Here is a 16,439-nt window from a genome sequence, read left to right on the forward strand (position 1 = left end):
GTTCTTTAGAGTGTGTGTGTGAGTTTATTGGAAATTCAAAATCTATATTATGTTGTCATTACTTAAAATAGAGTTCATTTTTGAAGGCTAAGATAAAAGGAATATGAATGAGAATTGTGAAGCCAAAAATTCTAGAGCTGGTTAGAAACATAAAAACTCAAGAGGATGTCCTTTAAACTCTGTAGAATCAAAACCATGTCGCGACCTAGATCCAGAATAAAAAATTTGAGAAAACAAGTCCATGATGACATTAATTATCATTAACTCATAGAAACAATAAAAATTAGTCATTTAAGTTTCTTGAAAAGAAATTTCTCCCATTTTTTTTAGTGATAAGCAATGCACATAATTATAGTAGTCAACAGTAAACATAAAAGCATATAAAGTTTGATCCATTTCAAGCCAACCTATTAAGATACATAATATAGTACACATTGTAGGAACATTATGCTTGTTGGAGGTCCAAAGCGCACAAGTTATCCCACGAATGGATTTATAACTTAGAAGGTTATAAAGCAAGCTTGGCTTTAATATACCCAAAAATCATACAAAATGTGTTTGGGTCACATTTTAGTCGTGTTAACCTCGATGGCAGACAGACAATACCTATAGTAGGAAGGTTGCTGCAGAAACTCTATTTCTCTTTAGTTTACTCAAGGTTCAGAAAGCCTATTCTCAAACTCTAACCCTCTTTTAAGCTTTCCATTGCTACATTAAAAACCCTGAACTTTCTCTCCTCTCCACTCCTCTGTTGTAAAACAAGCTTTTCTTTTCCCTTCTTCTCTTTTCTTACCACCATGGCCTCTTCCAGTAATGTGAGAAGACCTAGGGAGAAGGTGGAAGAGCTTGTGCTGCATAACACAAGAGATGAGAATGGAGTTTGGGCTCCAACAAGATTCAGGGTTGGGGCTTGGGTCTACATGCAGCCAAGCTCTAAGGGACCACATCGAGTGCGTCAACAACTGGGGAATATGCTACATCATTGGAAGGGGCCAGGGATTTAATATTCACGTGATCACAAGTTTTTTTGTGATAATAACACATGTGAACAAGTTATTCACATGTTCTCATGTTACGGTTCACAAAAGAACAGGTCACTTGCCATTTGGGAACCCCTTAAAAGCTTGGCTACACATGGGAATAAGCTATTCACATGTTCTCATGTTACCATCTTCGCATAATAGCAGGTCAGTGGCCACCTAAGAAGATTTTTTATGCCCGACAAAGATAATTTTTTCAGGCCCTTGTGAAAGCTTTGTGAATATAACATGTGATCACAAGATTTTTTGTGTTATTAACATATGTTATTAACATGTTCACATGTTCTCGTTTAGGTCAGTGAAATCCCTGGACTTCTTTGCCCTCCCTCCCCTCTCATCTTGGTTGTGAGATGTGTGTGTGTGTGTGTTAAGGGATAATGAATGTTTCTATTTTTTGCTTTGTTCTTTGTTTTGCAGGTTCTCTCTCTCTCCCAAGCTCTTCTCCACTTCCTTACCACTCAAGCAGGTTCGACTCCTTCTTTGCCTTCCCTCCCCTCTCATCTTGGTTGTGAGATGTGTGTGTGTGTGTGTTAAGGGATAATGAATTTTTTTGTTTCTTTTTTTGTAGGTTCTCTCTCTCTCCCAAGCTCTTCTCCACCTTCTTACCACTCAAGTAGGTTCGCCTCCTTCTTTGCCCTCCCTCCCCTCTCCTCTTGGTTGCATGTGCCTGTGTTGTGTGTTGTGAGTCGTGTGCTCTTATTCATGTGTATGCTCTTATTCAAGTGCCCATGTGGGCTTTGTTATGTGCATGTAGAAACATGTCCCACACTCCAAATGAGACACCGGCTTACTCTCCATCCTTCTCTCCATATGACATGTTGCCTGACTAGTTTATGAGTTTTTTAGCACAAGCCACGACTGAGAAAAGAGCAATGGCACAAAAATATTTTGGAGGAGGTGCGAGCACTTCGGTCTCACCACCAGGCACCACCACCGCTAGCCCTAGTTTACCAATAAAAACCCCACGAAGAGCCGCCAAAACCCCTCCCTCAAGTCGCTCGTCCAACACTTGCAGAGGACAATGCTTGAGTGGTGGAGGTGGAGGCAGTTGTTGTCTAAGTGGGGGAATGGATGGGTATACGCCCCCCATATGGCGTCCTTCCCCATCTAGCGCCAGAAGCAGTCCACGCTCACGATCATCCGCGACGTTTCAACACACATCCCACTCGATGGGGAAAAATATTATACAATTGTCAATGGCAATGTGGTTTTGGATGATGTCAAGCAAGAGATGAAGAGCCGCATCCGCGCCGCGAGCTTTCCCACATTGTCTTTGCTAATGACTTTATGACTATGACTTTATGGCCAAAGTTGGATAAAGCTAAGAAAGATAGTCATTAATCAAATCAAGGATGAGTACAAGCTGACCGTCGGTAGTGATGTCATACCCAGAAGGTGGATAAAGGACCACATAGTGGACATCATGAAATAGTGGCAGGGAGATGTGAGTAGGAGAGTGAAGGCAGGGGGTGAGAAGTCTTAGTACATCAGCACCAAGGATTGGAATGAGGAGAAGCAAAAGTATGCAAAAAATCCCCAACGCTCTATAAGAAACAAGAGGATTTGGCGAAAACCCGAATGGAGAGCGTAGGAAGCTCTCACCTTGGAAGCGACGGTTGGGACACATTCCATGTCTACTTTGTAAGTATCAACGCTTATCTTGTATGTTTCATTTGATGCTATGTTTACTTTATTACTATCAATGCTTATCTTATTGTTTTGGTACTTTTAGAATCAAGTGGTTGGTCGGCCGACAACGGGAGAAGAGGAGGACATTGCTGCCATAACACGTACTTTATTTTGGAGAAACTTGAGCGAGAAGGTGCCAACCTCAATTGGGGGCGCATTGAGATATGGTAAGTGCGGCAAGCCTTAACCTTATGACTTGTATAGTTTCTTTGCCATGTCATGTTAGATCGTTGTTTTGTATACAAAAAAAAGCATCTTGTATGGTTTTTGCAGGGACCAATACCTGACCCTGATGAGTGAGGGCTCCACATAAAGCAACCTTGCCCATGTCATTCCTCTTATACATACATATTTTGGTTAGCTCACATCTTTGTTTGAGCTTTTATAGCTTGTATGCAACTACTTTATGCAATTTTGGTCATTGAGTATAAAAACCATTTTGGCTTTCCATACCATACTATGGTCTTTTGTCGGCTCATCTCGTCAGAGCTTGTAATTTGGTCTTTGATATGCAAATTTCACATCTTGCAATATAATTTGGCCATTGTTTGCACTTGTGTACAATGTACATACTTCAACTTTCCCAATAAATTCACTTCGTTCTTCACATCAGAGTACAGTTGCCTTTGGTACTCTATAAGTTTGGCATAATGGTGCATCCAGTCTACAAGATTGTAGCTAGATGCACCATTATGCCAAAAAAGAAAAATACCTGCATGCGTCGAAATAAGCATTGAAAGTCTCGTGTATGCGTCAAAAAAAGCGTTGAAAGTTTCTTGCATCCGTCGAAATAATCGTCATAATACACTAGTCAAAATAATCGTCAAAATGGCAGTTGAAATAGGCATCAAAAAGTCGATCGAAAATAAGAGTGGGAAAACATGTTTATTTTGACGCGTGTGTTTTGATATATGGACGCATATTTCCACGCCTATTTCCATGCATATTTCGACGTTTTGGGGATTTTGAGCTTAGTTCTAAAGCATCAAAAAGGTGTGGATAATGGCCCCGCCTCTTTTAGTGACAATCATGTTGTTTCAAAGATTTGTGATTTGGAATATTTTTTATATATTTCAGAGATTTTTGTTAACAGAAAATTTAATTTTTATTAATCTGTATGTGAGCGTAACATCTAGATTGAAAGTAAGGGGTTGATAAATGTTATCTCCTTCTCTAATTATGAACATATATTATGGGCATTGCAAAGCATATCTTTGATAAATGTGTTGAGTGACTTCAATATGAAGGAGTGAAATTAGGTTAGTGAGTCCATGTTCACATGAAATGGATCTATATCTAAGTGACAAGATGGTGTCGGAGACAAGTGTCACCCCCTCATAGAGCGAAGTGAACATAGGTTAATGAGTCTACATTCACATTTAATCAAGAGTGTATTTACAATCTACAAGGCTATAAAGTAAGCCTAAATTTATACCCAATAATCATATAAACTGTGTTTGGGTCACATAAATTTGGCAGTGTTAACCTCGATCCCCAAGATGTGCAAAGTTGGTCTTTGCAAAATATTTTTATTTTTCTCATGGCATCATGCAAATTTTTTGGATATATCATCACACACATTGACAAATGATGCTTACGTACAATTGGCAACTTGAAGTGGGGGGCACATATATCAATCATTAGTATCAATGCACGGTTTAATGCACCGCCATAAACCTATAAATCTTAGTCCCATTATATGATATTATATATTATGTAGTAATGTGGATAAACTCGAAGACTCTAATAATTGATTTGTTGTTGTTATTGGTATCAATGCACGGTTTAATGCACCACCATAAACCTATAAATCTTAGTCCCATTATATGATTTATTGTTGTTATTATTATCAATGCACGGTTTAATGCACCGCCATAAACCTATAAATCTTAGTCCCATCATATGATATTATATATTATGCAGTAATGTGGATAAAGTCGAAGACTCTAATAATTGATTTGTTGTTATTATTAATCATTTGAAACTTAACCCTAAAATGAGTTTTGGATTTTCCTTGCTCTATGGTGCTGTATGGTGAGTGTTTAGAAGGCCTTCCTTTTGGGCCTTGCTCATTTGGGGTAGAAATTCCTTTTGGGCCTTGCTCATTTGGGGTAGAAATTATCTCGGATGAGAACATGAAAAGTACCCTTGCCAACTTGGATAGCCCTCAACAAATCATCAATGCACATATGGGCACACACTTTGTGGATTGGTCCCTTCTCCCAGGCACATGGGTGTCCCAAAAATCACTTGGGTGGCTTTGCCAGAGCGACAGTGCTCGAACCGAACTTGAGGTGTTTAGATTAGCTAGGCACACACACTCATTGAACACTCCAATTTTACATTGAGGAGGGGTGTTCAAATGTGCAATCTGAAATTGCAACGGGTTTCGATGTGTGAGTTTACGTTTATGTGGAAACACATATTATGGGTGAGATAAGATATTATGTGGGATGTGATTCATGAGAGCCACACAAGAAGATGTGGGATAGAGATTTCCACCTAGCATGATGATGTGTAAAGGAGACTTGGTCAATGCGGCTATCTATATTAGAAGCTTTTATTTGTATGGTGATATCATATGCAATACAGTATTGTTTAGTGTGCTACTCTCTCTCTCTCTAGCAATGGATTTCTTGGTGTGGCCCAACCCACCATAGTTTATGCTTAATCTATGTTGCACAACACCATGATAAATCCCGTAATAGGATTTCAACAACCGTAAGCCTTTCTTCTAAATAGAAAGACTAATAGAGAGCTTTGAGATGGAGAGCTCTCCATCAAAGCTCTATAGAGGCTATATATGGCACTTCTGTGTAGAATCTAGGGTTAGGATAAGGCAAGGAGAGAGGAAAAAGAGAAAGGAAGAGAAAATATCACCTCAAAGCATAGATGAAGCTTTCATGGAAATCTTGATTGTTAAGGAGAAGGAAATGAAAGCTTCAGAGCATAGACATAGCTTGGAAGAGGATGAGCTTTGATGGGAGGAAGAGGTGGAAGAAATGGAAGTGACATGGGTGGGAGGAAGAGTTGCAAATCAACTATTGTCCAAGCCATGACCTATTTTTGGGGTAGGTAGAAATGAGACAGGAAATATTTAGGCAAGAGTACTTTCTTGCTGCTAAGTAGCAAAAATTAAATTTCGCTCTTAAACAATGAAGTATCATGATTTAGTAGCAACATTTTGCTAATGAGTAGCGACAAAAAGCCCTCACATCCCGAAGCCCTCAACGCTGCTATACCCCTGACGTGTGGTATTGGCCTAAAGAAAATAGCCACAAAAAAGTATGTGGATCTATGCCTAGTAAAGTGCATTTTGTTTTTATTTTATAAACATCTAGAAACATGAAAAAGAAGCAAGAGTCATGTATTTGAATTATTGACTTATATTGAAGTTTTTATGTTTTATATACTTCACTTTATTTATGGATATGATGTATATATATTCATATACATAATTTGATGTTCTTAGTGTGTGGTAGTTTACTGGAAATTCAAAATCTATCTTATGTTCTCATTACTTTAAAAAAATCTATCTTATGTTCTCATTACTTTAAAAAAAGTTCATTTTTCAAGGATAAGATAAAAGTAATTTGAATGAGAATTGTGAAGCCAAAAATTCTAGAGCTAGTTAAAAACATAAAAACTCAAGAGGATGTCCTTTAACACTGTAGCATCAAACCCATGCCGGGACCTAGATTGAGCATCCAAAGATTGAGAAAAGAAGTCCATGATGACATTAATTATGATTAACTCACGGACACAATGAAAATTAGTCATTAAAATTTGTTCAAAAGAAATTTCTCCCATTTTTTAGTGATAAGCAATGCACATAAAGTAGTCAATATTAAACATAAAAGCATATGAAGTTTGATGCATTTCAAGCCAACCTTTTAAGATACATAATATAGTACATGTTGTAGGAACATTATGCTTGTTTGACGGTCAAAGCACATGTCATCATCGTAAGTTATCCGAATGGATTTATAATCTACGAGGTTATAAAGTAAGCTTGGCTTTAATATGCCCAATAATCATATAAAATGTCTTTAGGTCACATTTTGTTGGTGTTGACCTCGATTTCAAAAACGGGCAATACATGTAGTAGGAATGTTATGCCTCATTGGAGGTCCAAATTGCATGTCATCATCCTAAGTTATCCAATAATAGATTTACAATCCACTCTACAAAGCTATAGAGTAAGCATGGCTTTATACCCAATAATCATAGAAAATGTGTTTGGGTCACATAAATTTCACCTCGATCGCAAAGACGTTCAAAGTCGGGCTTTACTAAAAAAAAATATTTTCCTCACAACATTATGCAAAATGTTTGGATATATCATCACACACATCGATAAATTATGCTTATGCACAATTGCCAACTTGAAGTGGGGGGCACATATATCAATCATTATTATCAACGCAAGGTTTAATATGCTTCCATACAAACCTGTAAAGCTTAGTCCCCTTATATGATATTATATATTATGCAGCAATGTGAATAAACTCGAAAACTCTAATATTTGATTTGTTGTTGTTATTGATCATTTGAGACTCAACCATAAAATGATTTGTAGATTGCCTCTATTGTGAGTGTTTAGAAGGCCTACATTTAGACCTTGATCATTTGGGGTAGAAATTATCTACTAGGATGAGGACATGAAAAGTAACCTTGCAAGAGAAACATGAGAGAGCAAGAAGAGTCATGTAATTGAATTATTAACTTGTATTGAACTTTTTATGGTTTATACACTCCACTTTATTTATGGGTATGACGTATATGTATTCATACACACAATTTGATGTTCTTTAGTGTGTGATAGTTTACTGGAAAGTCAAAATCTATATTATGTTGTCATTATTTAAAATAGAGTTCATTTTGCAAGGCTAAGATTAGAGGAATATGAAGGAGAATTGTGAAGCCAAAAATTCTAGAGCTGGTTAGAAACATAAAAACTCAAGAGGATGTCCTTTAACTCTGTAGAATCAAAACCATGTTGTGACCTAGATCTAGCGTCAGAAGATTGAGAAAACAAGTCCGTGATGACATTAATTATGATTAACTCATAGAAACAATAAAAATTACTCATTAAAATTTCTTGAAAAGAAATTTCTCCCATTTTTTTAGTGATAAGCAATGCACATAATTATAGTAGTCAAAAGTAAGCATAAAAGTATATAAAGTTTGATCCTTTTCAAGCCAACCTATTAAGATACATAATATAGTACATGTTGTAGGAACATTTTGCTTGTTGGAGGTGCAAAGCGCATATGTTTTCCACGAATGGATTTATAATCTATAAGGTTATAAAGCAAGCTTGGCTTTAATATACCCAAAAATCATACAAAATGTGTTCGGGTCACATTTTGGTCGTGTTAACCTCGATCGCAGACAGACAGTACATGTAGTGGGAAGGTTATGCCTCATTGGAGGTCCAGATCACATGTCATCATCCTAAGTTATCCAAGAGTGTGAATTTACAATCTACTCTATAAGGCTCATTGGAACGTACAATTGGCAACTTGAAGTGGGGAGCACATATGTCAATCATTATTATCAACGCAAGGTTTAATATGCCTCCATACAAACCTGTAAACCTTAGGCCCGTTATATGATATTGTATATTATGCAGCAATGTGGATAAACTCGAAGACTCTACTAATTGATTTGTTGTGGTTCATATAAATCATTCGAAACTTAACCGTAAGACTTAAGATTTTGGAGGGTTGCTGCCGGCTCACGAGCTCTAGATTTTGGAGGGTTGTTGCCGACTAACGAGTAAAGAAAAGTGCATTATGAGAAATAATTGAGAGGAACAGACAACAACGTACTCCTTCATATAAGCTGGCGAGTCGGCAAATTAGTTTTTGCTGGAATTTGGAAGCGATGCGGGCTTTGGTATTCATGAGGGAGGGAATATCTCGACGAGGCTGGCCATTGCACACCAACCACCACCTTATGCCTACCATTGTATACACAAGTTGTTAGGGCACAATCATCCTAGCAATCTTTTGACTCTGATCTTGACGTCGCCATGGCATCTTGCAATAATACAGTGCTGGCTCTAATTCCAATGCTTTCAATATCGACATGGCGTCGCTCCCCTGATCTTCGACGATTGGGTTGCAAGGTTTGGCAAGAGCTACGAGATCTTCAAGGCCAACTTGCAATACATACGAGATCTTCAAGGAAAACTTGTCTAAACCAATTTGCAGACCTGAGCCTCGAGGAGTTCTCCGCCACGAAGTCTTAAGGCCCACTCCGACCGCTCTGGTGAGCTGTCACTGACGTCAAATATGAAGGGGATTATTGTGGTAAGGCAACTTGGTGCATAAGGCAACTTGTGTCATGATGTGGATCCTTTGGCTTGGCTACTACTTTAAAATATTCAGACGAGGTGTTACTTAGAGATCCCGAGCTCAAGCCGCAAAATGGTGTCGAGATGTTATTTAGAGACCCCGAGTTCAGAGGTCACAAAACGGTGTCATGCATATGGTGTAGAGCATATGTGGTCCATTAGCTTGGCTATTACTTTTAAAAAACTTTAATCTCATCCCGCCTACAAGCATAGTATGATCTTTTGTGTTCCAAGTTTCTGTGGATCAAATGTAGTTCACTATCTTAGATTTGACTTTTAAACACTCATCAACTCATCTCTCATATTAGTATAGTCTGGTTCAAGTCAGGGAATGCGGTGTCATCATGTGGGTCATATGTAGTGTGCTAGCTTGGATCTAACTTTAAAACACTCATCTCATCTTTCACATCTAGTACTATACCCCAATCTTTTGTTTAGGTTGCAAGTGTGGGGATAGTGTCATCATAAATAGAGCAGATGTGTGACTTTGGGTTTAGGGTTACAAGTGTGGGGATACTGTTATCATAAATAGAGCATATGTGTGGTGATCTTTTCACACCTCTCCCTCGCTCTCTCTCATTCACACCAAAATCTAAATGGACAAAATTAGAATTTAAGTATGCAATGGTAGGACATAAAAGTACACATGAGGATGTCAACTTTCCATTTACATTTCATCAACCCAATGGTAATGTAATAATCTATCATCAAAACAACTTTTTGATTGTTATGTAGGAAGTTGGGCTTTCACTGCTGTAGCGGCGATGGAGGGTGCTTATGCCATCAAAACTACGAATCTAATGAGCCTTTTGGCGCAACAGCTAGTTAGCTGTCTGACAGACAACTGGGGTTGTGATGGAGGGTTTCCCGATTATGCATTCTCTTGGGTGGTCCAAAATGGAGGCATCAATGCAGACACAGTTTACCCCTACGTGATTACAAACGAGACCGAAGCACCAACGTACATGGAGAAGAAACTAGAGGTTAGAAGTTCGCACACACCTAGTCATTCAGAGCTTCACCATTCATGCATGTAAGCATAAGGGACATAATTCACATTTGTATATGTTTTGTCATAAGGAGTTGTTGCTACCATCACCACCTATGCGGATCTATTTGTGTAATGATGAGGAAGCATTGCTATGCTCGGTGGCCAAACAACCTGTGGGGCAGTCAAAATATATTCTTTTTTTAGTGAGAGCTTAGGGATCTTATACTTTCATTCATCATTCCATTTAGGATTTGGCAATGGAAACATAGAAAATGTAGAGAGCATAAATTTCTGATTGCTTGACTCGTCTTTCTGAATATAAAGTGCAACAAGTCTTAATTACTCAAGTTTAAAAAAAAAACATTACATTACCCTGAAAGATTAGAATATTTATCTAAGCCATATTTTAAAATATAAGTAACGACATTAAAGTAGAAGTAGTCATTTTTTCGAATATGAAGAGCACCAAGTCCTAATAACTTAAGTCCTCTTTTTGAATGTACAGAAGAACAAGTCACAAGGGCTCGATATGATGTCCATGAGCTGGTACAAGGGTTGAGTCACTACAAGACAATGCTGCCATACACGCGTTTCATACACGCGATAAATTACGAACGCGTGTATGGTCGCGCCTGTATTTGAATAGAATCGGGCGCGTGTATTTTTGCATTTAAGTTCGCGTGTATGTTTGCATTAATCAACGCGTGTAAAAACGCGTCTATATACACGCAGTAATACACGCACCTATACACGATAATATTCACAGGGTAATACTCGCTATTATACACGGATAAATACACGCAACTATACACGGATTAATACACGCATGGCAGAGAAAAACTGAAAAAAAACTGAATTCCTTTACAAAATTAAAAACTATTTTCCTTAAACCATCTCATAGTACATTACAGTATACATCATTACACAATCCCACTACATGCATTTACAACAATGAAATATATTCAAAAATAAATCATGCATATGAGATGATGGAAATGTCATCAATTTAGAACATACAGTGACGGATTGGTTAGGGTTCGATCTCATCTTCAATAAGATCCATCCTTGCCAAACGATCAACATCAATATCCATTTGATCAATTGGTAAGGCTACGATTAAATTTATTCCACTATCGATATTCTGTACTCCATTGATAATGGTATCGATGTCCTGATCATCCTCATCAACATCACCATCATCCTCAATGGTAGGGTCATTCTCATGATCATGAGAAATGGCATGCTCATCCTCATTATCATGATCATCTCTTATTTCTTGATCATCGATCACAACATCTTCAATGGCATGTTCGACATCATCTTCATTGCGGCTTGTTACATCCTCCATATGCTCCATATCAGTGAATGTATTATACATCACTTTGGAACGTGGTGCAATAGGGATGACGTACCACCATTTGATGTCATGCACCATTGGTAGATAGATAACCTACTCAAATACACACAGTACAGTAATTAATTAGCATATCAAAAGTCAAGGGATACGCGAGCTTCGATATATATGTACATGAAACACATTAGTAAAAAAATGCATACCTGCTGACATTGTTGTGGCAATACGAGCCTATCTTTCTTTGTTTGCCAGAACTTTGTAGAGTCAATAGTTACATATCCACTTGCATGGCGTTTTATCGTTGCATCAGGCCCTTTTTCCACCACGTTCATTTGCCATTTGACATCCAAAACATACACAAAGAAGCGACGAAAGTCAAGCCTAAATATGTCTTGGATTATGCCACAATAATCATCCATTTTTCCATTAGCTCCCTCAAAGCTACTAATGACACCGCAATCTTGTGTATTTCTCTTTTCATCAATTCTTTGTGTTCGAAAATGCTTGCCTTCACACCATATAGCATTGAACATAGTGCACTGGACCAAAATAGAAGCAATATTTGTGTAAGCAATGTGAATAAATATTAAAAGCAAATCACTTACAACTAATGCAAAACATTAGTTCTATGTACCTTTGACATGCATCCTCGTGCATACTCCCATTCTTCCGCCATGATATGCAGCCCCTCGTCGCTCTCTGCTCTCTCCATTTCCTCATGCAACCAATCAACATGGATATCATTCGGAAGTGTTGCTAGATGCTTAGGGTACGCCTTCTGAGAGCCATGTTGCCTCCGAAAGAGAGCTCTTTTCTGCTTGCCTGTTTGTCTTTGCATCCTCATATCTTGTAACCCATCTGCTCATCACATCACTATTAAGGATACAAGTGAAATTGAGATCATCAATCAATGTTCTGCCAATTACTTTACTCTGTCCTTTTCCTTGAGGCACAATAGAGGTCATCCTCAAGTCCTCTTCATTGCTCCATAGTCGTGGCAAAGAGCTGTCCACCTGACCAAGAAATTCTGAAATATATACAAGAGACTCTTGTATCAACCAACCCTCGGCCATGCTTCCTTCAGGCCTTGCACTTTGCCTCACAAAGTCTTTTAAGGTCTTCATGAAGCGCTCTAGGAAGAACATCCAGCGTGCATGCACAGTACCACATAAAGCAATTTCGTCCACTAAATGCACAATGAGATGTAGTTGACTTGTGAGAATGGTTCGCGGAAAAGTCTCCTCTACCAAACAAACCACCTCCACTGCCATAACACGCGCATCATCCAACGTGGCTGGATCAATTGCTTTGGAACTAGCATATCTAAAAAATAAATAAATAGTACGTTATACCTCATGCACGTTCATTTTGCAAGGTATAATGAAGGGTGATCTGAGCATGGGTTTTACATACCTCACAAGCTCGCCCATCTTATAAATACATTTTTTCAAACTCTTATTTGCACAATGGTCGATGCTAGTAGGTAGTATGAACTGCGCACATAAGAGCACATTTATGGTTTATGGCATTACAAAATTTAATTTCAACGTACGTACAAGACTTGAAAAACACTTACTTGAAGCATCTTGTGCCAATCGTGGGACTTCAACCCATATAGTTGCTCAACGCCTCTTTTCTTAGTGGTTGTAAAGGCTCCCTTCAATGATCTCATGCATCCAGTGGGAGTACACAAAGTGGTGATGGCCTGCTTTACCTGCTTCTCCTCTTTCTTTGATATAATCCATGGTGCAGGCGGAAGACGAACGTGCCCACCCACCTCTCGTGGCCAAGCTTGACGCATATGTCCTGCGACCCGCAAGTCCTCACGTACGCTAACATTGTCTCGTTTACCAATAATATATTCCCAAATACCAGATCCCACATTCTTGAAGATGTGCATGGGATCAAGAAGATGGTTGATCTTAAGATGGGTCCAATATGGCAGCCGAAAAAAAATGGAGTACCTACACAAGGGATTGCTCTATGTGACCTTTAATCCAATTAGAGACTACACAAAACAATTGCAAGATTGAAAAAACATCACTATACCTGTTCTTGCCATCTGGAGGAAGAATAGTTGTAGACTCCCAAATACGCTTCCAATCTTTTGCATGAAGTGTTTGTGGAGGAATGTTACTCTTACTAGCAACATATTTAGGATGATCTGAGGAGAGAAATCGATGATGATTATCGAATATAGTCTTACACAAACCGTCAGCATACTCATGTACTAACGAAGGACCACAAACAGGACATGCATGTTTACCCGATGTTTTCAAACCTGTTAAAATATAAATAAAAGTTAGAATAATAAAGTCAAACCGTCTAATTAATATATATAGCCAATAGTAATAGAGTAGGGAGGTAATTAGAATTCTTACCAGGACAATCGCTGTATCCTGGAAAGTCATGCATTGTCCACATCAACACTGCTTTTAAGTCGAAGTGTCGAGAGGAGGGAGGCCTACTAATGTCCACCACCGCAACACCTCTCCATAGTTCCTCCAACTCATCAATCAGTGGTTCAAGATAAACATCCATATGCTTCACTTTATGTTTTCCTGGAATTAGAAGGGATAACATAAGATGTCCCTTCTTGATCGCCATTGATGGTGGAAGGTTATAATTCACCAACACAACTGGCCACACGCTGTATGCGGTGCTTTTAAAACCAAATGGATTCACTCCATCCATACCCAGGCCAAGTCTCAAGTATCTGGACTCTGTTTTAAAGCTGGGCCACTCATCTTCAATATGCTTCCAAGCAGGAGTGTCTGCGGGAATTCTCCACATGCCATCATCCGATCGATGTGAGGAATGCCATGACATGAGCTCTGCTATGGATTTGCACCTGAACATGTGTTTGATACGAGGAATTATAGGAAAGTGTCGCAAGACTTTACGAGGTACATCAAAACTCTTCATATCTGTTCTGTACCTTGCTTCACCACAAGTGGGACAATGTAGAGCCTCCTTATGCGTCCCACGAAACAGAATGCAATCATTGACGCATGCATGTATTTTATCATAATCCAGTCCTCCAAGAGATGTCACATAGCGCCTCGCTATGTCTCTTGAGGTGGGAAGCCTATTTTCCTTTGGAAGCATATTTGATAATAGCCTGCATCCAATATCATCAATTATAATTAGTCTTAAATCCTAAACCTTAAACCACTAATTCAAATTTGTAAGTTAGAATGCTTACTTCAACAATGCGTCAAGACTTGCATTGCTCCATCCATAAACTGTTTGTATATTAAGTAGTTCAAGTGAAGCACGTAAAACTGAGAATGTGCACCCTTCAAACACCGGTGTCGATGAAGCCTTATAAAGATGCTCTTGTTCCATATCATCATCGTCCATACCTTTGGGATCATCCTTAAAAAGATTCCGCACCATATCATCAAGCACCTCCTCTTCCACAACTTCGTGGGGTGCAGGGCTATTGTCATCCCTTTCCCACTCATCTCTGACAATAGATCCCGAAGCTCCAGCATCATCTCGTCGACGCTTTACGTGCTCTCGTCGCGCGTAGGGTACCATGTTAGGGTGTGGTACTGCATCCTGCTTCAATTAGAGTTTATATATTACAACTCTATTAATTTAATTTGGATACCATGATTCATTTGAATACCATCAATTTACATCTACTCACCTCTAAACCTGTTTGATTCCATTCTCCATACATGGAGATGTGATTCATGGTAATTCGACGTGCTCGTACAATGCACCCTTGACATCGATTACACATACATTTGATCCGTTGTCCCAACCACACATCGCGATTACGATGACGCATTGTCTCATCTTCCCCAGAACTGCTTGAAGAATGTGATGACATCCTGTGTAAAAATCAGAAAACACAAAATCACAATATGTTTTTAATGAAAGCATAAAACTCTCGTGTATTGACGCGGCTATTTCCTAGAAATAGCGTGTATTAACGCGGCTACTTCCTAAAAATCGCGTGTATTAACGCGGGTAAGTTCTGCAAAACGCGTGTATAAACGCAGCTAAAATATACACACGCGAAAATACACGCGTTTATACACGCGAATATAAACGCGACGGTATGTTTTAAACTAAAAATAGCCCGCCTTCCCCAAATATAGATTTTGAACTAAGAAATCGACTCTGCTTGCGTTTTTGCCTGTTTTCGCCTCTTCCAACAACAAGGAGGGAGCAGAGAAAGGAGCACACACACGGGAGAAGGAGGGAGCAGAGAGGGAGCAGAGAGGGAACAGAGAGGACTCACTTTTTCAGAGGTGAGTCACTTTGTCCTGTGCCTTGTCTCTTTTGTCAGATTTCTTTATGCTATTTGCTCTTTGGGTTTGTCCTTTTGCTTCTGTGCACACGATTGGGTTACTGCATCCTGACAGGGGCTCCTTTTATAAGGACATTCTGTCTGTCTTTGTAGGGGGTCGATCTTTTCGAAAAAAAAATTTCGCAGGTCGCGTGTAGGAACGCGTGTAAAAGCGCGTGTAACCTGTCTGCAGAGTCTGTTCACGCGAATATACACGCGTTTCTGGACGGGTGTATACACGCGTTTCTTGACGGGTGTATACACGCATTTCTGGACGGGTCTATACACGCGTTTCTCCACGAGACTGCGGCGTTTCAGATTTCATGATTTGCAGGCAACACAACTGACTTGAATGATGATATTCGTGTGAGTCAAGAGACAGCCCATGATGTACATGAAGATGTTTGTTGCAGGTTCTTTATGGATATTCCAGGTTCTTCATCCGATCCATTTGCGTACAGCAATTGGCTGATGGAGATGATGAATCATTTTGGGCGCCAACCTGGTCCGGTTGAGCTTACAGAGTATATGTATGTCCATCCCCCTCCTTCCCTGCCTGGTGTCTATACCCCTACCGCGAGTATCCAGGGCACTCCAGTGCCGTCTATTCCTCCGAGTCCGACGAGACGGCATGCAGCTTCTCCTCTTCCACGTCCACCGAGGAGACATACCTCGTCCCAGACACACTCACGTACACCCTC

At 39.3% G+C, this 16,439-nt stretch overlaps 1 protein-coding gene across 1 annotated transcript; it reads right to left on the reverse strand.

Annotated features, from left to right (window-relative positions):
- Positions 1–13,986: 13,986 nt before the first annotated feature.
- On the reverse strand, positions 13,987–14,857 carry LOC147619543 (uncharacterized). Its single transcript, XM_086773459.1, has 3 exons — positions 14,641–14,857; positions 14,287–14,556; positions 13,987–13,996 (listed from the first exon to the last, which is right to left on the reverse strand). Exons 1-3 carry the CDS (start codon positions 14,832–14,834, stop codon positions 13,987–13,989), a joined length of 474 nt encoding a protein of 157 aa, XP_086629585.1. The 5' UTR covers positions 14,835–14,857.
- Positions 14,858–16,439: the final 1,582 nt, after the last annotated feature.

This window comes from Cibotium barometz, chromosome 33, assembly GCF_041138505.1.
Source record: "Cibotium barometz isolate CiBa-2024 chromosome 33, ASM4113850v1, whole genome shotgun sequence".
Lineage (NCBI taxonomy): Eukaryota > Viridiplantae > Streptophyta > Polypodiopsida > Cyatheales > Cibotiaceae > Cibotium > Cibotium barometz.